This window comes from Saccostrea echinata, unplaced genomic scaffold (genome assembly GCF_033153115.1).
Source record: "Saccostrea echinata isolate AGI-Se365-2 ecotype Australia unplaced genomic scaffold, CSIRO_AGI_Sech_v1 ptg000009l, whole genome shotgun sequence".
NCBI lineage: Eukaryota > Metazoa > Mollusca > Bivalvia > Ostreida > Ostreidae > Saccostrea > Saccostrea echinata.
In genome coordinates, this window is record NW_026889758.1 from 53,569,931 (window position 1) to 53,596,542 (window position 26,612).

The 26,612-nt window shown below is 32.8% G+C and overlaps 4 protein-coding genes across 4 annotated transcripts; 2 read left to right on the forward strand and 2 right to left on the reverse strand.

Moving 5' to 3' along the window:
- Nucleotides 1-5,228: 5,228 nt before the first annotated feature.
- LOC133182884 (putative nuclease HARBI1) lies at nt 5,229-5,744 on the forward strand. The gene has a single exon (XM_061317733.1). The coding sequence runs from the start codon at nt 5,229-5,231 to the stop codon at nt 5,742-5,744; it is 516 nt and encodes a 171-aa protein (XP_061173717.1).
- Nucleotides 5,745-6,281: 537 nt separating this feature from the next.
- Nucleotides 6,282-7,434, reverse strand: LOC133182886 (myb-related transcription factor, partner of profilin-like). Its single transcript, XM_061317734.1, has 2 exons — nt 6,993-7,434; nt 6,282-6,457 (listed from the first exon to the last, which is right to left on the reverse strand). Exons 1-2 carry the CDS (start codon nt 7,432-7,434, stop codon nt 6,282-6,284), a joined length of 618 nt encoding a protein of 205 aa, XP_061173718.1.
- Nucleotides 7,435-14,003: 6,569 nt separating this feature from the next.
- Nucleotides 14,004-17,129, reverse strand: LOC133183108 (cytochrome c oxidase subunit 5A, mitochondrial-like). The gene is made up of 5 exons (XM_061318065.1): nt 16,980-17,129; nt 16,029-16,180; nt 15,635-15,739; nt 15,172-15,329; nt 14,004-14,135 (listed from the first exon to the last, which is right to left on the reverse strand). Exons 1-4 carry the CDS (start codon nt 17,059-17,061, stop codon nt 15,183-15,185), a joined length of 486 nt encoding a protein of 161 aa, XP_061174049.1. The 5' UTR covers nt 17,062-17,129; the 3' UTR covers nt 14,004-14,135; nt 15,172-15,182.
- Nucleotides 17,130-17,351: 222 nt separating this feature from the next.
- Nucleotides 17,352-24,624, forward strand: LOC133183109 (protein JTB-like). The gene is made up of 5 exons (XM_061318066.1): nt 17,352-17,450; nt 20,767-20,849; nt 21,808-21,884; nt 22,510-22,589; nt 24,396-24,624. The coding sequence occupies exons 1-5, from the start codon at nt 17,395-17,397 to the stop codon at nt 24,556-24,558; spliced, it is 459 nt and encodes a 152-aa protein (XP_061174050.1). The 5' UTR covers nt 17,352-17,394; the 3' UTR covers nt 24,559-24,624.
- The last annotated feature ends 1,988 nt before the right edge of the window (nt 24,625-26,612 follow it).

A 26,612-nucleotide genomic window follows, 5' to 3' on the forward strand; every position in this document is an offset into this window, starting at 1 on the left:
TATATATCTGCAGTTTATAACAAGGTTTTGAAGCAAGAACTTTTTCAGCAACATTTACAGTTGATCTGTAGACTGTTCAATAAATCTGTACAACAATTCTGACCAGTGTTTGTCCGTCAAGTGACAGTGACAGTCGGCATTGACCTGTAATCCATGTAAAGTCCCATAGACCATTAATGATAAAGTTGAATTTCAAATTCCTGGACTATCATTGAAAAATGTCTTCAAGTAAGTTCTAACTTGCCCAAGTCTTTCTGGACAACTAAACATTGTAGAAACTTCAAATTCTCTAAATTTGCCTTGCAAATGGTCCAGCATTTATAGTCTTAATAAAAAGCTTACAGACATTTTATTACTTAGAGCTTTCATTATGTTCGGCATCTGGTATACATCCAATGCAAATATAGATACTTGAAACTTGTTATAATCGTGACCCTTAGATCTCTCTTTTATAATCAATGCAAGCGTAACAAGCCACTGTCTCTTTTTATTACATTGTACGCATAATATAAACTTTTATACATAACCTTTTTTTTTAATTTATTAAATCGAAATAAATTTCATTGAATTATGATGTACATCTATTATATAGTGTATCATGCACAATTATATTCCGAAAAAAAATATTTCTTTGTCAAAGTACTGAATTACACGGTTATATAAAGATTATTGAAAACTACCTGTGTCTTCCTTAATATACATGTAATTATATCGAAGATAGGGTGCTTTGAATATACCATACACACAAGGAAATGCGATACCAAATCCCGAACTTAATACCAACACTGGCATTCTTTGACCTTCGTGTTTGTAGAGGACATGAACAAAAAGTGCAGATATAAATTGTCATCACGAATATATATGAAATATAACTTGGTTACCTATTTCTTTTTCGCCCCCAGATTAAAATAAAAGGTGGATTGTTTGTCTTTATGTCTGGCTCTTTTTTCTTTTATCCCTTTCTTCGTAACGTTAACGTTGCTTATATTATATACATGTAATTAATATGTGAGTAAACAGCAACAATGCATGTAGAACCTATTTCATCAGATGGTAGCTTATATGTGTGCCTAGTAGGTGCGTTATTACCTTGAATGAAGGTCATTTGAACAAGGTCAAGGTAAAATGAATCGGGAATGTAAAATTCTTGGCATTTGTAATTTTCTTATAATCAGAAGGTATGATATTACCTAGAATCAAGGTCAATTGAGGAGAGTTAAATATTTCCCTCAAACTACAGGACTTGTCCTTATTATTGTGTTTTTAAAATTTTTTTAAAAATCGTTATCGTGTATTCAATCTCTCACCAGAGGGCGCGCTACTCAAGTTTACACCTCTGCCACTGATATTCTTGAGTAAAAGTAGTCCCTGACTCTTCCTTTTTCATTTGAGGAGGAAATTGTGTAATAAAAAATACATGTTAAAGTCTACCGGTGTTATATAGAGAGACGCCTTTTCCTCCGCAAATCTGACAAGTATGTATAATGACCCCCCCCCCAACCTCCGGAAGATTGGCTTTGTAGTGAGAGTTCTCCCAGGAAGTCTCACTATGCAGCCGTTTTTCCTGGGAGGAAAGACTAACTATATAGCGAGCTTCCCCCTCTTTTTTAGCGAGGTTTCCCCCTTTAGTTTCCGGAAATTAGCCCGGTGATTATTAAAAAATAATCATATTATAAACCTATTTTTCGTATTGTAAATTTTGTTCTCACTTATCCAATAAGATCAATTTTTGCAATTTTATTTTGCTGCAAATAGTGGATCATCGAGGGACACCCCCCCCCCCCCGCAAATGAAAAGGAGAACATAAGAAACAATGCTAGATAAGTACTTATGCATGCATTTATTTAATAACAATGTGTTTTTAAAAGTTGTGTCGAGTTATTTATTACGAAAGCCTATTAGGATCAATCTATAGAGAAAAAAAATTTAATAGGCGTTATAACGCCTTTCAAAAAGGCGTAATAACGCGAAAAAAGGCGTAATAACGCGAAAAAAGGCGTTTTTAACGCCTTTTCAAAAGGCGTTATTACGCCTTTCTAAAAGGTGTTATTACGCCTTTCAAAAAGGCGTTATTACGCCTTTCTAAAAGGCGTTATTACGCCTTTTTCAAAAGGCGTTATTACGCCTTTCTAAAAGGCGTTATTACGCCTTTTCAAAAGGCGTTATTACGCCTTTTTCAAAAGGCGTTATTACGCCTTTCAAAAAAATGTTATTACGCCTTTCAAAAAGGCGTAATTACGCCTTTTATTTTCAATACTGACTAACTTAGCCCACTCCGGGGGCTGAAATCTTACCCTCGGGACATGAATTTTACAATTAAATATAGGGCTTATTTCTTCAAAAATAATTTAAAGATATTGTTATTAGATTTCCAGGGAAAATTTTTTTAAATGTGTAATACATTTTCAATGTTAAACCAACTTAGTCCTTCTCTGATGCCAGGCACCTATACCAAGGGTCATGGATTTCACAAATTTGGTTGAAGGCTAATTGCTGCTCATTTTACCCATGCAAATAGTTTGCTTGCTTTTTTCCAAGAGGAGAGAAAAATGTTTTCAAAATTGACATGAATTTTCAATACATGGCAAGCAAAGCCCCAAGCTGCATCTGCTTGTATCCTGGATTTCTACAAGAAGAGTGTTGACTTCTCTTAATACGCATGCAAACAGTTGTCTGCGAGATGTACAGGAATATAGAAAATACTTTTAAATATTGCATAAATAAAGATAGCTTTGATTCAATCTTTCAAGTATTTATTAATATAGAATAACGCATTTTCATTTTGGGATATAAAACCTTTTCAAACAGGCCGTTAGTACGAGTGCAAATGGGGGTGGGGGTCTCCCACCACTTTTTTTTTTTTAGGAGAAGAGTCTTGCTATAGTTTAAATATAAAAATTCATTTATTGGCTTTGGTCCCTGAACATTTTGTTGCAGTATGATCAAACTCTGGAAAATAATTGCATTTTAAAAAAAGTTTTACCGTAAAGTTATAAAAAGATCCCCGTCGAGTTTTAGGCAGTTTAGTATTGGGGGGGGGGGGTGTTTCTTGTTTTTTGTTTGCTTGTCAATTTTTTGGGAGGTTGTTCCCCCCCCCTTTTCATAAACACGGGCCTGTCAAAGGCATAATAATGGCTCTTCAAAAGGCGTAATAACGCCTTTAAGAAAGAGGTAATAACGCCTTTTGAAAAGGCGTTATAACGCCTTTTAGAAAGGCGTAATAACGCCTTTTAGAAAGGCGTTATAACGCCTTTTAGAAAGGCGTAATAACGCCTTTTAGAAAGGCGTAATAACGCCTTTTGAAAAGGCGTTATAACGCCTTTTAAATTTTTTTCTCCATAGATTGATCCTAATAGGCTTTCGTAATTTATTACCCTTTTTTATTTAAAAATTTCTTATGTAAAGATGAATTCCAGGGGATACCTAACATGAATGCACCTCATTGTCCCACTGATAACCATTTATGAAGCCAAAAGAACTCGTTTTTTTTAAGTATCCGAAATATGAAACCATCGTGCACTACCTAAAAAAGACAAGACAACATTTTTTTTAAGTAAATGGTTCATACATGACAGCACAGGTTTAAAACACCAGTACACATAAATGTTTTAAAAAGGTTAACATTTAATTTTTTATGCGTTATCGTTCAGTGATACTTTAAAAAGGTACTGGCATTTTAGATTTGATCTTCAAGTATACACAGAATGATATTACATTGTAAATCAGCATGACTTGTTATGCAATCTTTGTTATCTGCTTACGCCATAATAAAAAAAAAATCTCAATACTTCAAAATGCTCGGTTCAGGGTCAGCTATGAAGGGATCCAGATAAAGCTGTGCATAGTTAAAAATTACGAGAACCAAATGCACTAAAAATTATTATAACCATGTACAATACCATTCTGAGCCTGTTATTCCAAAATTACTGTCTTCGTAAATATGATCCAGCTCTATCTTTTAATTAATTATATTTTAATTGTTTGAGGACGCTTAAGACTTATATAGTATACAGGTTTGGTGCTGATAAAAGGTGACAAAATATTTGCATAAATATGATCCCGATTGCCACCAACGTTGTATGTACGCATTTCAAAGGGACATAATTTGAAATATCCAACTTTAGTAAGAAGGGACTTCATGAAAAAATAAGTTCAAACGTGGAAGGAGGGGGGGGGGGGCGCCGACGCTGAATCCGCATTTGATCTACCCTCATCGAGAACTAGGAGAAGACAGGTAGAAGGTTCCTCAGCCCAACTCTTTATTTTTTTTTCTACCTAAAAAACATAACTGGTATGACATTGATATACTTTCTCTCAATAAATTTGAGTTAACGCAAAATAGATGAAAAAATTGAGATAAGCTTTCCTGAAAAAAAAAAAAATAAACCCCATTATATTTTTTTAGTGGAAAAATTATAATTGCTTCCTTTTCCCTAGGAAAAATGCGATGCTTTAAGTCACTTATCGACCCTACATCTACCAAACTTATTACAGACGGTATAAAATAAAGAAAGAAAACGAAATTGTGCTATTAAACAATCATGAAACAATCCTCCATTATTTCCAAAAGACCCATTTCCCTTTTATAACATTTACGAGAACCTTTGGGAGCAAGACAATTCCTAAAAATCATTAAAACGTCTATATCTCAGATCCTGAAGCGACGTCATCACCGAAAAATTACATATGTATCCAAACGGATTTAGATAATTATTTATCATACCTAAAATTTGCAAGAGTATTGACCATTCGTGCACATTTATTTTTTCAAAGTGCGTTAATATGGTCGTTATTAACGCACTTTGGAAAGAAATATATCTTTTCAAAGTGCGTTAATTTTGAGTTTATTTGTAGAGCTTAATGCTCATCTAGCGCGTGATACTAGGAGGTCTCATGCTCTTCCTCCACCACTGCAAATCATGGTGGCACTCAGGTTTTATGCCAGTGGGAACTTTCAAACTGTCACTGGTGATCTTCATGGCATAAGCAAAGCTAGTGTTTCAAGAGTAGTAAATGCTGTATCATCAGCTCTAGTAACTTTGAGTTCACATTATATAAAATTTCCACAGGACGATAGAAGTATAAATAACACCATACTTGGCTTTTCTCGCATTGCAAATTTTCCTAACGTCATTGGAGCGATAGATGGAACTCATATTCCAATTAGAGCCCCGAAAAATGACGAGCATCTGTTTGTTAACAGAAAAAATTTTCATTCTATAAATGTAATGGCAGTTTGTGATTCCAGGACACAATTTACTAACATAGTTGCCAAGTGGCCTGGTTCATCACACGATGCTTTTGTGTGGACAAATTCAACACTTAGTGATCTTTTTGAAAATGGATATATTAGAAGAGGTTGGTTGCTTGGGGACAGTGCATACCCTCTGAAAAATTATCTGATGACACCAGTCCTTAACCCAAGCAATCCCCGTGAATTAGCTTACAACGATGCGCATGCTAAGACGAGAAACCCTATTGAAAGAAGCTTCGGAGTGCTTAAAATGCGCTTTCGCTGCATTGATCATTCTGGTGGAACGCTTCTGTTTCATCCAACAAGAGCATGTAGAATTGTGACTGCCTGTGTTGTTCTGCACAACTTGTGCACTGATCACAATGTTCCGGTGCCACAAGCACAAAATCCTGGGGCATATCAACTTAGTCCACCAGATAACTACGTCTATCAAGGACCCAATAATGACGGAGCCGAGATCCGCCAAAGATTGATTCTCTCTAGATTTTAAGGTCGCACCACCAAAAAAAATTGTGCATTCATGAAATATGGTGCCGTTTTCATTTTATGTATTTAGTAAGCATGGATTCGGAACCAAATACACATTAATATTTATTAGAAATATTTTGTTTATCTGTATATTATCCAACTGTTTGTGAAATGGGGAGGAGTGATAGAAGGTGATTTGGTTTTTATAAAATATTGGTAACTTTTATAAAAAGCGTTTGATGTCCAATTTTCCAATGCTCATAGTAAAATAATAAAGTGTTCAAGTTATCGAGAACAAAAGTAAAATCCATCTACAAGGTTGGTCCCTTGACCCACAACTTTCAAAATTAAAATTCTATTATGCAGCAGCTGCTTACATACAATAATTGTTATTAATTATACCCTCTATCAAATAATTTTTAACACCAAATTTTGATGGAACAATTTTTGAACATCACCTTTAGCGATTGTGAATTTGTTCTGTATCAAGATTGTTGTGATTGTAATGAGCACAAAAATAAATAACATGCAGTAAATTGAACACATTTCTAGAGATTTCTTATTTATTTTCAGAGGGGGTGTTGACTGTTACTGTAGCGTCACGAACGATTCCCAGCTGACACAGGTGAAGAGCATGTTGTTCACGTTGTATTTGTAGTTCTTCAACTTTCAGTCGTTTTTCCTCCATTTCTAATCTTTTTTTCTCAACAACCAGCCTCTCTTCCTCTGTTGCAACTAGTCTCAATGTTATGTCATCATTACAAGAATCTTTGAGCGTTTCTTTGCTGGCTCTACATGTACATCGGGAAGTCTTTTTTCTGTAAACAAAATTTATATTATACAATCAGAAATACGAAGTTCATGTAAACAAAATCGCGAAACTTTTTTTTTCGTAAAATATATTAAAACATTAATTTTGTTATTTTATCTCAATTTCAAAATTTACATGGAGTATTATAAAATGGTGAATAAATGACATATTTGTTTTCTCTTCATGCTAAATAATTGTATGAAGAATTAATAAAACTACAAAATATCAGACAAAAAATTATCACTCAAAGTTGCATACGACTTTCCTTATAGTGTAGAGCATACCCACCTCTGTAGAAAAAAAAATCAAACACTATGTATCCTCTCGTACCTTTGTAAGACATCTCACTTCAGTGCTATTTATTATTCACTATTTACAGGATTGGTGAAATAGACCAAGTAGTTTTAGGAACACCCCCCTTTCACCGGGAAGTCTAATGAGTATCACCCTTAAACCTACCATTTACAGCATCTGTGCTCTTGCTTGGTGACGTTTCCCTGGCCGACTCTGTCTCTAAAACGTCAATGCCCCCCTCAATTCCCGAAATTGAGGTTTCCCCGATGATACCTTCTATTTTCTCATCTATTGGTCTTAAGGCGGCCCCTGATGGCAAGGATCCTCCCCCTCTCTTTTTTTGCTCCCTCCTGTTTAGTGCCAACTTCTTTCTGCTTTCGCTGCTCAAGCAGGTCCACTTCTTTTTCATTTCTTCTCCGGACCTGATGTGATCTGTAGTATTTACAGCATTTACCTTGGTGGCTATTTTGTTCCATGTTTCCTTCTTCAAAGAATTGGAAACTGTTGAATTTTGCCTGGAAAATAGAATGTCTTTTCCTTTCTCCACTTCATCTGTTAACACAGTTATCTCAGCAGAGCTAAAATTTGGGCATCTTTTCAGAGACATTTTCTTACTAGAATTTTTTCTGAGCGCACGGACTTCGTACCCGTTTTGTGGACACAGATGAATGCATTAGAATACCATTCATTTCGTGTATACAAGCGCAAATGGGGTGGTGGATCAAATTTAAAGTAAATTCATATGAAATATTTAACAATTCAAATTAAACATAATTAACTTTTATTTTATCAACAAACACAAATACTTTTTGTCACACAATTTTCTCATTCGAATTAATTCATACATAATCATGGCACAATTAGCATTATTGACTCTGCTCCTACATCCCCCGCCCCACCAAAAATTTGAACATTGTACATGTATTTGGTACATTGAAATTTTATTTTCGAGCGTTTAACTCCTTTACAATATTTAAGATACACTTTTTTAAAAACAAAATTAAGAAAAAAAATAACATATCAGTGATTTGATTGGAAGAAAACTTAACATCGAGCAAGAATATTTTTATTTTAATTTTTTATACAATTTCCTATAAAATTGTAGCATGAGATATATCTTAAGACTTGTCTTAAGATTTCTACTACTTAAGATAGTTTTGTGAAACAGCTGTGACAGATGTTATGATTGTCGTAAGTCAGATCTTAAGATTGTCTTAAGATCTGTCTTAGGACAAATCTTAAGATAGTTTTGTGAAACGCGCCCCAGATTACCACCAACGTTGTAAGTACGCACTTCAAAGGGACATAATTTGAGTTGTCTAACTTTACAAGAAGTGACTTTATGCAAATTTTTAAACATTATGCCCAAGTGCAGAAACAATGGTATAAAATTGCCATGTACAAAAAATGGTTGTGGGGTAACAAGTCCTTTACCGTTACAGGTAAATAATTTGTGCTTCTTTGACAGAAAGCTACCAACTGCAATGCACTCTTCCATCGTATTTTGTAATGTATTGCAATGCAATGTGTTGGACAACGTTCTTAACTGTAAATTCTCTTTCAGTAGTGTAAGAGTTCTTTCGATCGTTTTATTCGTTATATGATGCTTAATTCAAGGGAGTGTACATGTATGTATGTATTATGCTGACTCTGCAAATGGGTTTTGAAAATGCTGGTTGATTCCTGGCTTGCAAATGAGTCAATTTTGTCAATAATTACCAGAAGTGCGTCATCTAACTGTAAACCAAGGTTATTTGAATACACCTACCATAGTGCGATAGATAATACATAGAATTTTTTTTTTGATTGATCAGTTTTTCAAGAATTAATATTTAATAGAGAGAGGGGTGAATTTTAGTTGATATTGCTCCTTTTTCAAGTTTTATATACTTCTGAATCTTAGATACTGATGAATTAAGTTAAATTACCTCGCAGTCTTATATTCAGAATGTATTGATAAACTGGCAACAAGCAATATGATTAATGCTCATTGTTTCATTTATGTACTTTATCTATTTGAGTAATCTTAAATACATTGTAATTACTCATCTCAGAATTTTAATTGTTGCAAAATTGTATCTCAAACTTTTGGCCTTGACTTACATGGAAATGACAAAATAGTTGGTTTTATATGATAAGATTTTCAGTGGACATCCATGCAAGTAAAAAACAAACCTACATTCTAACGATTCAATACATACCGGTATTCATTGATGAGATAAACTCACTCTTCTAATCCGTCTCCCTTTTCATATTGTTAACTGATAGCTGGTTACCTTTATTGGGACGCTAAAGAATTCTGTTTCGTACATTGATTAATCTAAGAATTTTAATTGTTCAAAATCTTTGCATATTGCGCATAATACCAAAATGGTGAATTTTGATAGAATAAGATTTCATTTGAAACCTTTATAAATAATCAAAAAAAAAATGTGTCTAACGTTTAGTATATGATGATAGAACCTCACTCTATCATTAAATTATTTTTCCCACCCATATACTTATATAGTGCATAGGTTTGGTGCTGATTAAAGGTGACCAAATATTTGCATAAATATGACCCCGATTGCCACCAACGTGGTATGTTCGCATTTCAAAGGGACATAATTTGAGTTGTCTAACTTTATAAGAAGTGACTTAATGCAAATTTTAAAAAATTATGCCCAAATGCAAACAATATTTATATAAAATAGATATGTACAAACGGTGGTGTTGGGGTACTAAATCCTTTACTGTTACAGGTAGAATATTTGTGTTTGTTTGACAGAAAGTTATCAATTGCAATGCACATTTCCATCTTGCATTGTATTGTATTGCAATGCAATGTGTTGCAATTTTCTTACCTGTAAATTCTCTTCAAGTAGTACAAGAATTCTTGCGATCAATTTATTGGTTTTTCAAAACTAAATATTTGATACTCACAGAGAGAGAGAGAGAGAGAGAGAGGATAGAGAATTTTAGTTGATATTGCTCCTTTTTCAAGTTTTCTATACTTCTGAATCTGAAATACTAAACAATTAAGTTAAACTACCTCGCAATCTTATACTCAGAATGTTTTGAAATAAACTGACGACAAGCAAAATAATTAATGCTCATTGTTTCATTTGTTCTCATCAATGAAAAACCGCTATGAATTGAATCATTAGAATGTAGGTTTGTTTTTTACTTGCATGAACGTCCACTAAAAATCTTATTACATGAAAACCAACTATTTTGTCATTTCCTTGCAGATAACGGCCAAAAGCTTGAGATGCAATTTTGCGACAATTAAAATTCTGAGATGAATAATTACAATGTATTTAAGATTACTCAAATAGATAAAGTACATAAATGAAACTATGAGCATTAATTATTTTAAGTGTTTTATTTTCTCTTCTAACCCGTCTCCCTTTTCATTGTTAACTGATAGCTTTTTACCTGTACAGGACGATGTTATTCTCTATAATGTTTAATCTAAGAATTTTAATTGTTGCAAAATTGCATTAGCATTATGAATTGCAATGCACACTTCCATTCTGTATTATATTGCGCTGCAATGTGTTGCAATCTTCGTAACTGTAAATTCTCTTCAAGTAGTACAAGAATTCTTGCAATCAATTTATTGGGTACTAGTATATGATGCTGAATTCATGGAAGTATATGCTTTATGCTGACTCTGCAAATGGGTTTTGAAACTTGAAAATGCTGGTTGATTCCTGGCTTGCAAATACATACAGGTATTATAATGAACATGTAATAGAAAAGGCTCAAAAGTCAGGTGCTCTACCAACCGAGCTATTTGGCCACTGGCGATAGAACCCGTCTGACCGCCAGACAGAATCTATTGGTAGATAATACATAGTGAATATTTTTATTTGATTGGTTTTTACAAAAATAAATAATTTTATACAATTAGAGAGATGGAGAGGTTTGAATTTTAGTTGATATTGCTCCTTCTCAAGTTTTATATATTTCAAATTCTGAATCTGAAATGCTAAACAATTAAGTTTTACCTTTCTATCTTATATACCCAGGTTGTTTGAATACGCTTATCATAATAGACAGAATCCCTCGATAGACAGTACATAGTGAATATTGTTATTTGATTGGTTTTACAAAACCAAATATTTATTACACAGATAGAAAGAGAGACTCTATTTGTCAAATGTAAAATTCTGCAACTTCTACATCAGAAACTATGTCCCAGACAAAATTTTTACACTTTTGATTCCTGTTTCCTTGTCTATATGATCTTGGTTCATGGTCAGGCATGACTCCTTTAGGTTACACTTTTTTGAAAAGTATGAGCCTTTGCAAAATCTAATAAACTAAGTTATGAACCATCTTGTTCTGACCAGGACTAAAATTTGACCTTAAGGTGGCAAATGATCTTGGATTATTACAGTAACTGACATGACACCCTAATGTATACATATAGGTACCCATATACAATTATTAACTACTACACAATCACTGCATTACTAAGTATGGCACTTAAAATTTTTTTTACAACTTTCATCTGTGAATTGTCTTGTTCAAAGGATATTTGGTTCAAAGTCATAAGTAACATTTGGGTAAAGTAATGTTTCTCCATTAAAGCCTGGACATATCATCAAACATGAGGATTCCAATCAAATAAAAATCAAATTCAATTCTGAACTCCAAATAGACATTGCCTATACATATATATCCTTGTATTTTCTAGATTCACTTAATCCTCTTCTTTGACACAATGGCAATTTAATTAGCTGTGACCAAAGTAATATCGGATTTTGTTACTAAGAGAGAAAGGGAGAAAACTACCTCTTTCAAGGTTTCTTTCAAGGAGGCATGTTTCTCCATAAGTATTTTTTAGGGGGAAAACAACTCACATATATGATTTTAATTGTGGCTAAATCCATATATATTAGAATCATTGTCTTACATGGCGTGGTAGTTATGACACTTGATTCTCTGTAAACTAATTTTTTTTTCCATATGAAGTTTGAGTCCAGCATAATATGCACTTATCTTTTTTTCCCCACGTTTCATTATCTAATGCATATAGAATTATTTTTGTTTTTCAATATTTTAGATTTCTCCTATGCTACATTTTTATAGAATATTTCAAGAACATCAATTCAGGTTTTTGGTTGTTTTACTGTGCAAGTCTTAGTAAATTTCAATCAGTTCCAAATTCCAGCTGTAATTTTTGCACAAACGGAAGAAACCGATTTTTCTCTACACTTTGATTTATTCTAATTTCACAACAGTTTTATAAACACCTATATCCATTACCTGCTTTAAGTGCAAATCAAATATGAAGCATAAAATGTAAATCAAATATGAAGTGTTATAACTTATTGATAATGGACCAAATTGGATATCCAAGGATCACATCCAACTGTCTCCATTCCTTTTTTCTGCTCTCCATTATAAAGGAGACATGGAGAGACAGAGCAGAAAAAAAGGAATGGAGACAGTATGGTAGGACGTGATCCTTGGATATCAATTACAGTTGGGCTCATTATTAATAATGCTAAAAAAAAGCTTCAAATTTGATTTACATTTAAACATGGGTGGTGTTTCTGAAACTGTTGTGAAGTAACAAGAGGCCCAAGGGCCACAACACTCACCTGAGTAACTCTGGCCCTTCTTGTCCTTCATTAACAGATTGTTTTTTTTATAGATTCCCATGTAAAATTTGATCACCCTTTGTAGCCCCACCTTATCGCCAGGGGTCATGATTTGAACACTTGAACTATGATTGATGTTTTTGCTGTTCATGGGAAATAGATTTTTTTGTTTTCCCATGTTAAACTTTGATCTCCTATTGTGGTGCCACCTTACCCCTGGGGTCATGATTTGAACAAACTTGGAATATACACTACCTGTGGATGCTTTCATATAAATATGACTGATCTTGGCTATGCTGTTCTTGAGAAAAAGATTTTTCACAATTTTTTCTGATCTATTTCCATGCAAAACTTGATTGCCCATAGTGGCCCCACCCTACTCCCAAGGGTCATGATTTGAGCAAACTTGAATCTTCACTACTTGTGGATGCTTAGACATAAATATAACTGATCATGGCTTTGCTGTTCTTCATCATCAGATCTTTTAAATATTTCTCCTATGTATTCTTTGACCTCATTGTAGCCCCCACCCTCCACCCAGAGGTCATGATTTGAACAATTATGATTCTGAACTATCTGAGGATACTTCCACATTAATATGATTAATCATGGCTTTCCTATTTTTGAGAAGAATATTTTTAAAGATTCTTTCTTATTTATCCAAGTCAATCTTGCTCATCCATTATTGCCCCACCCTACTCCAGGGTGTCATGTCATAGAATTCTCTTGGCAGGGATGTTGACTAATTTATAGCAACCAATGTAATTATGGATATTTGTGCACTTGTCGTTGTCAAACATGTCCTTGAAATCTATGATAACATCGGTCCAAAAGAAGCATTTGTATGCTCCCAGGTCAAATTATGCAATATCTAACAAGATTTTATGACAAGTGGCTTCAAAAATGGCTACCCAAGGGAACCCAAAATTGTAAAACAATAAAAGCGATAGATTTACTAGTAAAAGCGGTAGGCGGGAGATGGAGTAAAAAAGCGGTAGAGTTAACATGTACAGTGTATGGTCATGATTTGAACAAATTTGAATCTACACTATCTGCTGACACTTCCATATCAATATGACTCATCATGGCTTTGCTATTCTTGAGAAAATTTTTAAAGATTTTCCCTAGTTATACCATGTAAAACTTAATTGCCCATAGTGGACCCATCCAACCACCAGGGGTCAAGATCGGAACAAATTTGAATCTACACAGATCATGGCTTTGATGTTCTTGAGAAGAAGATTTTTAAAGATTTTTCCTGTATATACTCATGTAAAATTTTGAAATCTATAACAATGTAATTCTTGATAAAGTCCTTGATCAAATAATTTTTAAACATAAAACAACCAATTTTAACTCATATCACAGTGTTATCCTTTCAACTTTTATCAGTTATCAAAAAAAAAAAAAATCTACAAGAAGCTTTTAAAATGAAAAGGATCTTATTTATCTGAATTATCATAACAATTTGATGGTTCAAGGGTAAGCCAATGCCAGTTAACAGAGTTAATCTGGAAATGGTAAAATATTAATACATGTATATAGAAATGTCACTGGACATAAATGGATATACATAAAACAATTTTGAAGAGGTAATTCAAGTTGTTTATTCAAGTAAACATTTTTAACAACACATGTCCTTTGTAAAGTTAAAATAATGTCTCTTTTCTTCCTAAATCAGACTCCATATTATACCACACTTTAATAGTCACTCCTGAAAAGAAGAACTTTGACTGTAATCAGCATGTTCCATCATAATAAAACTATAATCTGCATGTTCTGTCATTATATAACTATAATCTGCATGTTCTGTCATTCATAAACTATAATCTACATGTTCTGTCATTCATAAAACTATAATCTACATGTTCTGTCATTCATAAAACTATAATCTACATGTCCTGTCAATCATAAAACCATAATCTGCATGTTCTGTCATGCATAAAACTATATCTGCATGTTCTGCCATTCATAAAACTATTATCTATGTCCTGTCATTCATAAAACTACAATCTACATGTTCTGCCATTCATAAAACTATAATCTGCATGTTCTGTCATTCATAAAACTATAATCTGCATGTCCTGTCATTCATAAAACTATAATCTACATGTCCTGTCATTCATAAAACTATAATCTGCATGTCCTGTCATTCATAAAACTACAATCTACATGTTCTGCCATTCATAAAACTATAATCTGCATGTCCTGTCATTCATAAAACTATAATCTACATGTCCTGTCATTCATAAAACTATAATCTGCATGTTCTGTCATTCATAAAACTATAATCTGCATGTTCCTTCATATTCATAAAACTATAATCTGCATGTTCTGTCATTCATTAAACTATAATCTGCAAGTTCTGTCATTCATAAAACTAGAATCTGCATGTTCCTTCATATTCATAAAACTATAATAAATGTTTTTTTTTCTATACAATTATATGTACTCTACTCTCAGATTCATTACTTTATCAAGTTTTTTTCCTAACATCAAATTTCATTTCTAAATATAGCTCTTACTAATATCCTAATCACACAATTATGAATTCAATCATGTTGATATAGCTGATTTATACAATTTACACAAATAGCACCTGAAAGTGAACATTTGAGAATTAATCAGAAAATCTCTTATTGATATTAACAGAGTTTATGCATCTCTTCACACAAAAAAGCATAAACAAACCATTTTGGAAAAAAAACTTCATCATTGCTTTAAAAAATATACGTAATAAATGAACCTACCAATTTAGTTTTTACATATCATCTACTTTCTCTAGCCATAATTCTGGTTCTTCATATCCCATTTCTTTAAGAGTGCTGATTCCTAGTTCCTGTAATGTTGGTCCAATTTCCTGCATAAGGTATGGCCAGGTAACATTCATTGAATTTCCTCCCTTCAACTGAAATCAATTTTTTTAAATCTTAATTTTCTGTTTAAAAAAGTTCATTTCAAATTTTTGCAAACTTCTATTAAAATATAGTGCTTTAAATTACATATATTGCATTACTTTTTAAATGGCTTTAAAAAATATTTATTATTATCATTTTTTTTAATACATGAAATTCAGGGTACAATCTTACCTAAATCTAAAATATGTATATACTGATGTTCATGTGCAGATAAGACAAACTGTTATTAAATATTTTACAAATATAAGCAAATATATACATTGCAGAAATCCAATAGGCAAGTTTAAATTCCTACCCTTGCGACTTCCAAAAAGCGGGTGGCCAGGGCGTAGTCATTCTGGTTCCTGCAGCCCTTTAGGATCTCGATACAAATTTCTGGCTCTGGTACTCCATCATCAGCCTGTCAGAGATAGATTATTCAATAAATTCATCACACATTTTCTTATACAGTAAGTTTATGTCAAATCACAAATTTGTTGAAGACCTTACTTACAGTTGGAAAAATGAAATCACATGATTAGCGTTTACTTCCAATTCTCTTTCTATTTACTTATTGATAAAAATATAAGAGCCATAATGGCTTACTCAAAGATAATTAGATTAATTGTACCAAAATTTAAAAAAAATCATAAATAAATTAAAATAAAGCCCTTGATTGACAAGAATTCATAAATTATTGTAAAACCTACAGCAATGTAATTGATTAGTTGTCTCAACTCCCACCCATCAAACTGGGAGTAGTTGTTCTTCTGCAGCCAAGTTCCCTCGCTGACTACTGGGTAGAGTGATGTATGGGGTTTAGGACCAGCTTCAGAATATGCTCTCAATCCTGCTACAGCAGCTGAAATATAAACAGTTACAAGTATAGAAAACACAGTGTAGCAAGGGAGTAAATGGACAACACTTGCCATCTCAGATTAATGGGGTGGGGTGGAGGTGGGATGGGGTGTACCTGATTCACAAAATAGTTTTTTAAAATTCCTACACTTCTACATTTTGGCATTCTGATTGGTGAGATCTATCTTTGATATGATTATATATATCAATATAAATTGGTACGACAGTAGACTTGTGTACCAAGTTATTTTCAAATTGTACTGTGGGAGGAGTAGCGTTTTGAAAGAATTTCATAGAAATTTCTATTTTAGTAACCATGGCAACACCATTCATCAAAAACAAAACCCAAACAAACCATATATATAACTATGTATCTTAGTGTAGGCAACTGTTGTACCAAGTTCTAAAATTGTAGGACTGTACGAGGAGTAGCAATTTGAATGTTTTTCATAGAAATTTCTATTTTCAGTAACCAAAGTAATGCCGTTCATTGAAATCAAAAACTGATACAAAGAATTATGTATCTTTAGTGAAGTCTACTTGTGTAACAAGTATACTTCAGTCTTGGACCAAAACTGTAGGAGGAGTTGCATTTTGAAAACTCTGTTTACAAACAGACAGACGACAGACACCTTGTATTCTTGTCTCTGACAAGTAGAGCTTAAAAAAAATCAAACAACATGGTAAATTAAACACAGGTTCTGCCGGTGAAGGAACCCAGTTCGTATTCTTCGTATGGAATTCTAATAAATATCATATAATGGTAAAAAAATACAGGAATTTATGTAAATTAGGCACCATACCAGCGGGACATCCAGATTGAATTTGTTTGCTGACTGCATTTAGGACGGAAATGCCGACTTTTTTACACGAAGAGCGGATCATTTTCTTCGAGTGTGTGACCTTCTCCGCTTAGTTGTAATCCAGATCAGCAGAGCTCTTTAATGGAATATCATGTACGTATAAATTTAAGAAAGCCGGATAAAACGTAGCAACATTAATATCGATCGGCAGACATAAATATTGGTATGTATAACCAAGTTCCAGAAAGTAATTTTTCATAAGTATAGAAGAATTTTCAGTTATTTATTTAACTATATTTATTAGCGCTTGTGTTGATTATACTGATTCCTAATTTCCCGAAATACGTTTTTATCCGTTTATTTTCATTTCAGTTGCAAGAGTATTTTCAACCCAGAATTATGATGGCAAACAAGGATGCTTGAGTTTTGTACGAAAAAGAAAATGGCCTTTGCCATTTTCCTACTCTTTAGGTAAGGATGTTCGAACATGTGAAGCCTTAAATGACATTTTATTGAGGATCTGAATACTGTATTGTAATGGTTACTAACTTACTTGTATCAATCCTAAAGACTATAGTCACTAGGACAAGGGACATACAACAGAACAGAATAAAAAGTATGTACACAAATAGTTAAAATATATGGTCCCTGCTAGGACTCAGAAAGTTTTTACACAATCTGAGCAACAAGCCATCATATATTCCACTGTTGCTAACTTCAACTGGTCAACCATATTTATAAAGAGTTTTACACCAAATGTCTATAGTTTCTTGTTTATCGATAAAAGGAGAAAGACAATTGGACATTGTAACTTATTTAGCGCAAAACTTTAGATATGATTGGACTCAGAGCCTAATTGCTGGTGAAAATGAATTTGATCTTCCAAGATGCGGTGGTGAAGACGGACAATCAACAGTTATTCAAATACAGTAGAGCCTTGTTATCAGGACGCCAATAATACCTCACCTTCTGGGTGATATTTGTTGAGAACAGAATTTACATTTATATCTAAAAATTAAGGTCAAGATCTAGTAAATTATTCAAGACTGTCATTTTGGTGCTAGATCCATTATGACGCCATAATCAGTTTTAACTTTCTTTTTCCCGTACTTTACAGCTCTGGATACACTTCCTAAAGGAAGCTTTAGCAAATGTGTATTTTTTCAGAAAAACAATGCTTCTTATGACCCCACAATGGCCAGTATAAAAAGTTTAAGTTGTTTGAATAATGAAGGAATATGAGCATGTTGACCTCCAATATGGCGGCCAACGGGAAATAACTCTTGCTAATTTGGGCCTACTGAAAACTATCTATATGGGAGTTGTTCCCTTATCGAACAAAGGAAATGCTTTATTTCATAATTTTTATTCTATAAAGATTTTTCCCCAAATATTTCCGCTACACCCTCTTAGATTTGGTAAGACAAAGAGGAAAAATTACCAGGTTGACCACCAAGATGGCGGCCAAGGGAAAATATGTCATATGAAAACTATCTATTCATGACTGATTTTTCATTGAAAAAGACAGTTTAAGATATGATTTTTTGTCTTGCCTTCCTACAAAATATGCCCCACCATCTTATTTGATCAAGCATCATTAAAGGAATTTATTTTTCAAATTTGAGAAATCTATAGGCTCCTTTCATTTACTAGATCTTGACCTTAATATGTTTTCAGTGCCACCATTGGAGCAAGTGCAGTTGTGACAAGTTATACCATTAAAAAACTTTTACATAGCTTACAATTTAAACTTTGATCTGCCTCTTCAAACTAGACAGTCTAGACTTTGACATCACTTGATGTCATATGTAAGTTGCATTTCCGTAACTGAGGCTAAATAGGCCTTTTAATTAGCAATCTTGTAGTGAAAGGCAGTGTAGAGTAGATCTGTGTTTTCCCTAAGAAACGGCCATTGGCCAAATTGACTGCTTCAATTAATAGAAATGCCAGTTAGAAATTTTAAAGTTAAAAAAAAATTGAGGCAAACGTCTCGTTGCTAATAAACCTTACACGACTCAACGTAGCACGAATTGATTAAATCGACTGTATCCCAAATAATAAGAGGCATTATGGCGGAAAAAAAGACAATTGAAAGTCAAAGAAGTTTTTATGGGAAAGAGGTCCAAAAAATTGTCAGGTTAGTGAATGAACAGTGAAGCGATAGTTTTGATAAACATTTATACTAACAGTTTGTGACATTATGACTAAAATTTCAGAATTTCACTCCGACTTGGACGATCTTTTCTATTAACGTGATATGCATGTTTATTTTTAAAAACAAGCTGAATTTGTGTTTTCTCTTTTTCTATTATTATCGGGAATTTTTATTCGGCATTCTGTTATATTTTTCCTGGCAATAGTAGATTCCCTGTAGCTGGATGTGCAAATTCATATTATCTATAGCAATTTAACATATTTTGACAGGGATATAGATGCAATTACAATTCTCACAATAAAAAAAAAAGATATTGAGAAATTACTTTAATATGTAAGACAAATTTATAAGATTTTTAATCTGTTGGAAGATGCCTAAATTTTTCAATTGTATCTGGCCTGAGAGCTCTCCAAAGGGTTCAAAAATCACATAAAATCAATTTCTGCCAGGGGGCTTTGCCCCCTTGGGCCCCCACAAGGGCTTCACCCTCAGCCCACAAGGGGGCCTAGGCAGCCCCTTTGACCCCCAGTCTGTTAGAATTGGACTTTAAACCTTTTACTTTGAAATAAAGGGAAAACACTGGTAGATGCGATTATTTTTTGTTTCATTTAAGCTCCCTGCAAGAACTAAATCTTAGAACATATCTATGGGACTGTTTATTCACCATGATCGCATGGAATCTTGGTAGCGAAGGAATTCTTGGAAGGTTTCACAGAAAAATTTGCTTGATGAATATACAGATTTTAATTCAAATTTTCTCTGGTCTTACATGTTAGTCTATTGAGCTCTCTATAAAAAGTACATTTCAGTAGTCCAGGTGTTTCACTTATATGAATGACTTGCTTGACCCAAGCAAGTCATTCGTATAAGTGAAACATCTGGACAAGCATCCAGATTAATGAGGCTCAACTGTATTATGAAGGTGACCAGAAGGAGTTATTTATTAAAATTTTACCCAAAGATGGCATTGCAACAGATGACATATACATAAAAATCAATGTTAAGATTGAAAATTGAATGGGAAAAATGGTATAGTATTAATGACAGTGACCTGTTTCTCAGAAGTTCATATAATTTGTAAAGTTTCTTTTATGTCAGGTAATGGTCTTTATAAAATTATATATGTCAGACAAGGACAAATGAAAAGCATCTAGAAGAGCTTCAGTTTCATCAGAAACTTTTTATTTGACAATGACACCTTCAATCTCACATTTTTTATTATTAATATGGGGCCATCTTTAAAAAATTGTTTGTTTGCTAAAACCTATCTAAAAACTGCCCAACTCAAAACTTTGTTTAACCTCTAGGAAACAATATCTTTTTTTATTTATTCTGAAATTTTCACATCCCATTATTAACTATATTAACTTCATATTTGTAAGCTTTTCAAAATAATCCCCCCCCCCCACCTACCTACCCAATTTGTTTATCCCTAGTCAAGAGAGGGCAAGCAAACATTTGTTTAAAGATGGCCTGGTAAGAAATATACATTAATATTATTTACACAAGATAACTATCTTATTATTCAGCACACTTTTGTTAAAAAATGTGATTCAAATAAATTAATACCAGATGTACATGTATTATGGGTTTACATTTGCTCTTAATTGAGTCTGTATTTTCTGTTTGCAGTATTTCTGTAATAATATTGGTTGTTGAAAGTGCATGGCCAACACAACACAGAATAAAAGAAGTTAAGTTTCCATCTAATATTGGTAAGTCATCCCCATAATCACAGAATAGTGAAGTATCCCCTCAGCCTTTTGACTTGTCTAGATATTTTCTTCGTCTTTCTCAAATGGCCTTTTATCACTACCTCTCATGTTTTGATTTAAGATTTTAAAAACAGCAACAGTATATCAGAAGCAGCTGAAACTATAACTTGCAAGTATTTTAAAAACCCTCTGCAAACAAAGTTTTCGGGCTAACCATATATAGGAATCACCTTGTATGTCTGTCTCGCTCTGTGTGAAATCTGGTCTGGGCCATAACTTTGCAATGGAAAAACATTGGGAGCTCATACTTAAAAAATTTGATTGCTTATGACCTGAAAGTGTGGCATGACCTTGATCAGGGTCATTCCAACAGGTCAAGGTCACTGACAGGAAAAATCTTTTATCCTTATCCAGTCTTTAACCTTCTAATGGGGAATCATTGGAAGCTCATACAAAGATTGCATTTGACCTGAAAGTGTTATTACCATGACCTAAGGTCATTTAGTCAAGTTCAAGGTCACTTTGAGTTAAATGTACGTGTATAATTCCTGTCTTGATCATAAATTGCATTAGAGAAACATTGAAAGTTCATACTTTTTGAAAAACAATTGCCTATGATATGAGGGTTTGACATGACCTTGGCCTAGGTCATTTTGGCAAGTTCAAAGTCACTGGCAAAAAAGTGCTTTATTCTTATCTAGTCCATTACCATCTATTGTAGAAACATCAGACTTGACATCAGATACTTGACACAAAAGTTGCTTATGACTGTAGAGTGTGTCCTGATCTTGACCCAAAGCCATTTTTGCAAGTTCAAGGTCACTGGAAGAAGAACTTAAAAATTGGTGTGCAGTCCATAATTTTTATGGAAACACATTGGAGGTTCAATTTCACCCAGATATTACTTATGTCACCATTGTGTGTCATGACAATAAGAAAAAGAACTTTTTTTTTTTAGTAAAGCTGAACAAATCATGTCCTTCAAAGAAAGCAAAGGCTCTAAGCGAATGTGAAAGATGCAGTAAAGATGAACTGGTAAATATCTAAATTTTTTTTTCTGTAATTTGATTGTCATAGGTTGTTTGGAAGAGTCTCAGTGCCCTTTTTTTTTAGGATTTCAAAGAAAAAAATTGAGGAGAGGTTCTGGAAAGCACAACAGGGAATATTTTATACTGAAACGTTGTGTATCATTATGTCACATGTATATTAGGAAATTATAAAATGATGAATTACAGGAAATGCATGTCATTGAAGTTTTAGTTGAATTGGTACTTTCCCCACCTGTAGTGAACATAGATATTTAAAGTTCACAATCAACCTGGGTGGATATGAGGAAAATTTGCATACATCACAACAAACTTAATACAGTTGAACTTCGGTATCTCGAACATTGATATCTGGAATACTATGGATATGTCAAAGTGAATTGGAAGTCCCAACCACTTATTTTTTAAGTATTTTATCCTTGATATCTCGAAGTTTTTTCTTGGTTCCATCTATTTTAAGATAATGAGGTTTGATTGTAAGTTGCTCGTTTTATGTTTTTTTTTCTGAATGAGGAGAAAAACAAAGGTTCTTTGTTATAATATGTAGAAGAAACAACTACTCATTAATACAGTTATTGTACTTTTTAATTATTTCATTTTATTTGCCATTGTAGAGGAAATTACAACCAGAGTGCCAAGAGACAGGATTTAAACAAAAGATATTGTGTGATGATAAAGATACATTTTTTCAGAAGTAAGTCTTTTTTGTGTTCAGGTTATTTCACTGCTGTAGAAAAATATTTTATGGAGAATATTTTTTCAACAAATTTTACCATGAAATATGGAGATAATGAACAGTAATCAAGCTTAAAAGTCCATTGAAACAAAACAAATTGGGAGCAGAGCAAACACGGACCTCTAGATGCATCAGAGGTGGGATCAGGTGCCATGGAAGAATCCGTAGACAATTCAGTATGTAAAAATATGGCCTAACAATTAGTATGCAAAATGTCAGTCAGCATTCAACTTAATGATAGATTGTATTCGTGACAAAGTCCTGACTTCAAACGAAAATGTTGATATCCTTGTTTCATCAACTTGTTTGTCAACAGCTTGTCTTGTTTTAGAAATTGTTTGTATGTAGAGCATGCTCTTGCATATTGAATCAACTGTGAAACATCATATGCAGGTGATAAGGGTATATTGTTACATAAATAAGGGAAGTTAATGATGGAAAAGTTGGAATCATCATGTTTATTATAAAGTTTTGCTGTTATGTTACCATTAAGGTCTTTTTCTAGTAAAATATCTAGATATGAAACAGATATGTCAGACTTTGTGGAATCTTTTATTTGAAGTTCACTGGGATATATCGAATTGACATATGAATGGAAGTAACTATTGTTAACTGACAATATGTTGTCAATACATGTATATCTAAATGTCGAGTTGAATGCCACAGCAAGTGTTTTCCTCTTCTCATGTATAAGTTTCTGAATAAATTCTGCTTCATATGAATATGTACATCATGTTGCAAAAGTCATTGAATTCATTGATAATACAATGGTCATATAAAAGTTTTTCTCTAGGTATTTTAATGACAAATTCCATCAGAAAAGTCATGCACCTTAAACTAAAATTGTAAGGGAAAACGTTAATGAATCTAGAAAGTTGTTCAAAAGATTTGGAAGTTTTTTTCGGCTGACACTTTTTGTTGCCCATACCCTTTCTATAAAGTTGTTCTGTACAGCTACAGTCAAACCCAGTAACTCAAACTGACCAACTTAGCAGGATTGAAAAACACTAGATACTTGAGAGTTCAAAATATTAGAGAGATATCAGGGAGTTGAATATATCAGTCTGAGAGAAATATCAGAAGGTTAAGATATCAGATAGTTCAAGATAGGGAGATCAGAGAGTTCAAGATGTCAGAGAGATATCAGAGAGTTCAAGATGTCAGAGAGATATCAGAGAGTTCAAGATGTCAGAGATAACAGAGAGTTCCAGATACATTGTACATGTATCAGGGAAATATTAGAGAGTTCAAGATGTCAGAGAAATATTAGAGAGTTCAGTATATCAGAGAGATATTAAAAAATTCAAAATATCAGAGATGTCACAGAGTTCAAGATATTAGAGAAATATCACAGAGTTCTTGATATCAAAGTTGATACTTGAACTCATAATATAGTGAAACCATAGACTAACTTTAACATATTCTATCAGCATTATAATAAAAGAAAGTTAAATGTACACAAACAAATACTTATCCCTTTAATATTTAATGAAGAGATACATGTATTTAAATTAAGATTACATTGGCTATCAAAAGAAATAATGCTGTTTTAGGAAATTTAACAATATATAGTTTTATATATCTACATACGTTCATGTACATGTTGTAATTGATATACAGCAGAGATGATCTATTGATTTGTTTTATTTTTGCCAAAGATTCTAATTATTGTTAAAATATATCATCCCATCATGTACACAAGAAAATTAATCATTTGACATGATCTAATTAACGACTTTTAAATAGTTTATCTCTTTTTTTCAGTTGTGAAATTACACCTTATATGGATGAAAGGAATTTCTGGATTTTCCAAGCTGTGTCATTTACAATATTTGCTGTGACATATTCATTGGTTCGAGTGAGACAAAAGAAACTAGATGGACAGTTAATGGACAAAATTAATAGACAAATTGCATCTGGTATATGAAAATTATACATGTATCTGTTCAAAGTATATATCCTATTTATTAAATCTAGTGTTTGAAGTTTTCCAGTTTGTGTCATATCATTGTGATTTATAACTAACTAATAACTGCAACATTTATTTTGTCAAATATCACGTATTAAGGAAAGTAATATTTAAAACTGTATTTACACTTGATCCACAATTCTGTTCATACAACCACATTTCATTAAACACATGACTTTTCCATTGAACTATTTAGTCCTAATCATGGTTATAATTTTGCAGACTGATGCTTAAATGCATACACTTTATTTTCATCACTGAGACAGAATATACACTGTACATGTGCATTACTTTCAAAATTCATGTTTTTATGAAACATTTTATGTATTCTGAGTTCGTAGGCAATGTACAATTAATTCATTCAGTTATGTTTTACACATGTTTTGTTTGATTTAAATTAAATGAATTTCACAGAATCAGTTTTACCAGAATTTCAAGTTTTACATGAAATGGGAAGATAGTATTTAAAGCTTTTTGAATGAATTCAAATTTCTTTAAAAGAATTTGTTAATGATTAAAAATGTTACTTCTTGTTGTACCATCCATTATCAGGATCAATAAGTTTCTTCATTTCTGAAAAAAAAAGAGTGCGGAATTTGACCAAAAGGTTAAAGTTTTTTATTATGAACAGTAAAAATTAAAACAAGTAAAACTAGTGTGTGAGTTGTCTTAAGTGTCTTTAGTGTACAAAATGGATGTCTTCAGCTTCCTTCTTTACATTTTAACATCAACTTTGATCATAATGACATGACTTTTAATTTTAATAAAGACCTTGGCAGGTCTAATGTCATGTCAACATACAAAAGATAACTGTCATTCTGATAGGTATCTGAAAGTTAAGGTATAGGACAAAATTAGTGATAGAAATGACCATTGAGGTATAAATTACTTGGAGGGGTTAAATATGTTTACGGACTATAACTTCTGACTGAAATGAATTCAAAATTGAAAGATGTCGATGATCATGCCTATCATGTAGGGATGTGTCAAGATATGCATTTGCTTGCAGGTAATTTCTCACAAACCAAATAAACTAGGCTATTACATCATAAATTGTGCCCAGAATATGAATAAGGTTCCTTTAATTGTTCTGAATATATTGATTCCAACTATTAGAATAATAAATTAATTATGCTGTTGTCCTAGGCCTTGACCTTCATGTTTGCCAGGATCTTTTCTCACGATATCTCTTAAGGTCATTGTCACTGCATATTCTGACAGTTGATGTAAAAAACATTGTTTTTGAAATTTTATACAACATAATATTACAGCTAGGGCAAAAAAAAAGTATGTCTTGGCAAACGCTACATGTATATCGGTAACTTTTTGTAAGCCACGAAGAAACGCTAAGAGAAGAGGTGGTTTTATGAAACAAAAAACAAACAAACTAGTTAAAACCTATGAATAATCGATCGATATAGTCAATGTATTATAAGTTTGTATTGCCCCCCCCCCCTTTTCAAGTTTCTGTAACAACGAATAAAACATCTAAAGATTTTATGATTAATGTTGTACATATACATGTAGTTAACGATAATGCCGATTTGAAATGCTTAATATACTATAATAATAATCTTATCCAAGCTTCAAAAACATGTTATCAACAATTCCAACCTACAGAATATCAAATATAAGTAAATTGCTTGCATTATAAAGAGTTTTTTCCCTTTTCTGAGGGTCTAGATTTAAATATATGCCCACAATAGTTTCGAAAAATGCGAAGAAAAATATACACTTCAGAGGAAACTTCGATAGAGTTTACTTATTCCTTTTTGATTTTCGATGAGTCTCCGGTACCCTTATTCTTTTTCAGATTTTTTTTTTCTTATTTTTTTTACAAAGATGATAAAACCCAATTGTACACGCACAGCAGTCCTCGAGGTCCCTGATAATTTTTGCACATCACTGAAAATATGCCCCAATGTTCTTAACTATTTCTTTAGATATGCCCTACTGTTCTTAAATTTGAGAAAAGCTCCCTCCCCCCATCTACTCAGAGTTCCCTTTTTAAA

Bases quoted from the DNA above. Each gene is read 5' to 3' on its own strand.
- LOC133182884 (XM_061317733.1), top strand. From the start codon at position 5,229: ATGGCAGTTTGTGATTCCAGGACACAATTTACTAACATAGTTGCCAAG.
- LOC133182886 (XM_061317734.1), bottom strand. From the start codon at position 7,434: ATGTCTCTGAAAAGATGCCCAAATTTTAGCTCTGCTGAGATAACTGTG. The intron at 6,458-6,992 runs GTAGGTTTAAGG...CATTGAGACTAG, and splicing joins GAGCACAGATGCTGTAAATG to TTGCAACAGAGGAAGAGAGG.
- LOC133183108 (XM_061318065.1), bottom strand. From the start codon at position 17,061: ATGATCCGCTCTTCGTGTAAAAAAGTCGGCATTTCCGTCCTAAATGCA. The intron at 15,740-16,028 runs GTAGGTTTTACA...TATCTCTGACAG, and splicing joins AACTAATCAATTACATTGCT to GCTGATGATGGAGTACCAGA. The intron at 15,330-15,634 runs GTAGGAATTTAA...AATTGATTTCAG, and splicing joins GCTTTTTGGAAGTCGCAAGG to TTGAAGGGAGGAAATTCAAT.
- LOC133183109 (XM_061318066.1), top strand. From the start codon at position 17,395: ATGCTTGAGTTTTGTACGAAAAAGAAAATGGCCTTTGCCATTTTCCTA. The intron at 17,451-20,766 runs GTAAGGATGTTC...TTCTGTTTGCAG, and splicing joins GCCATTTTCCTACTCTTTAG to TATTTCTGTAATAATATTGG. The intron at 20,850-21,807 runs GTAAGTCATCCC...TTTTTTTTTTAG, and splicing joins TAAGTTTCCATCTAATATTG to TAAAGCTGAACAAATCATGT.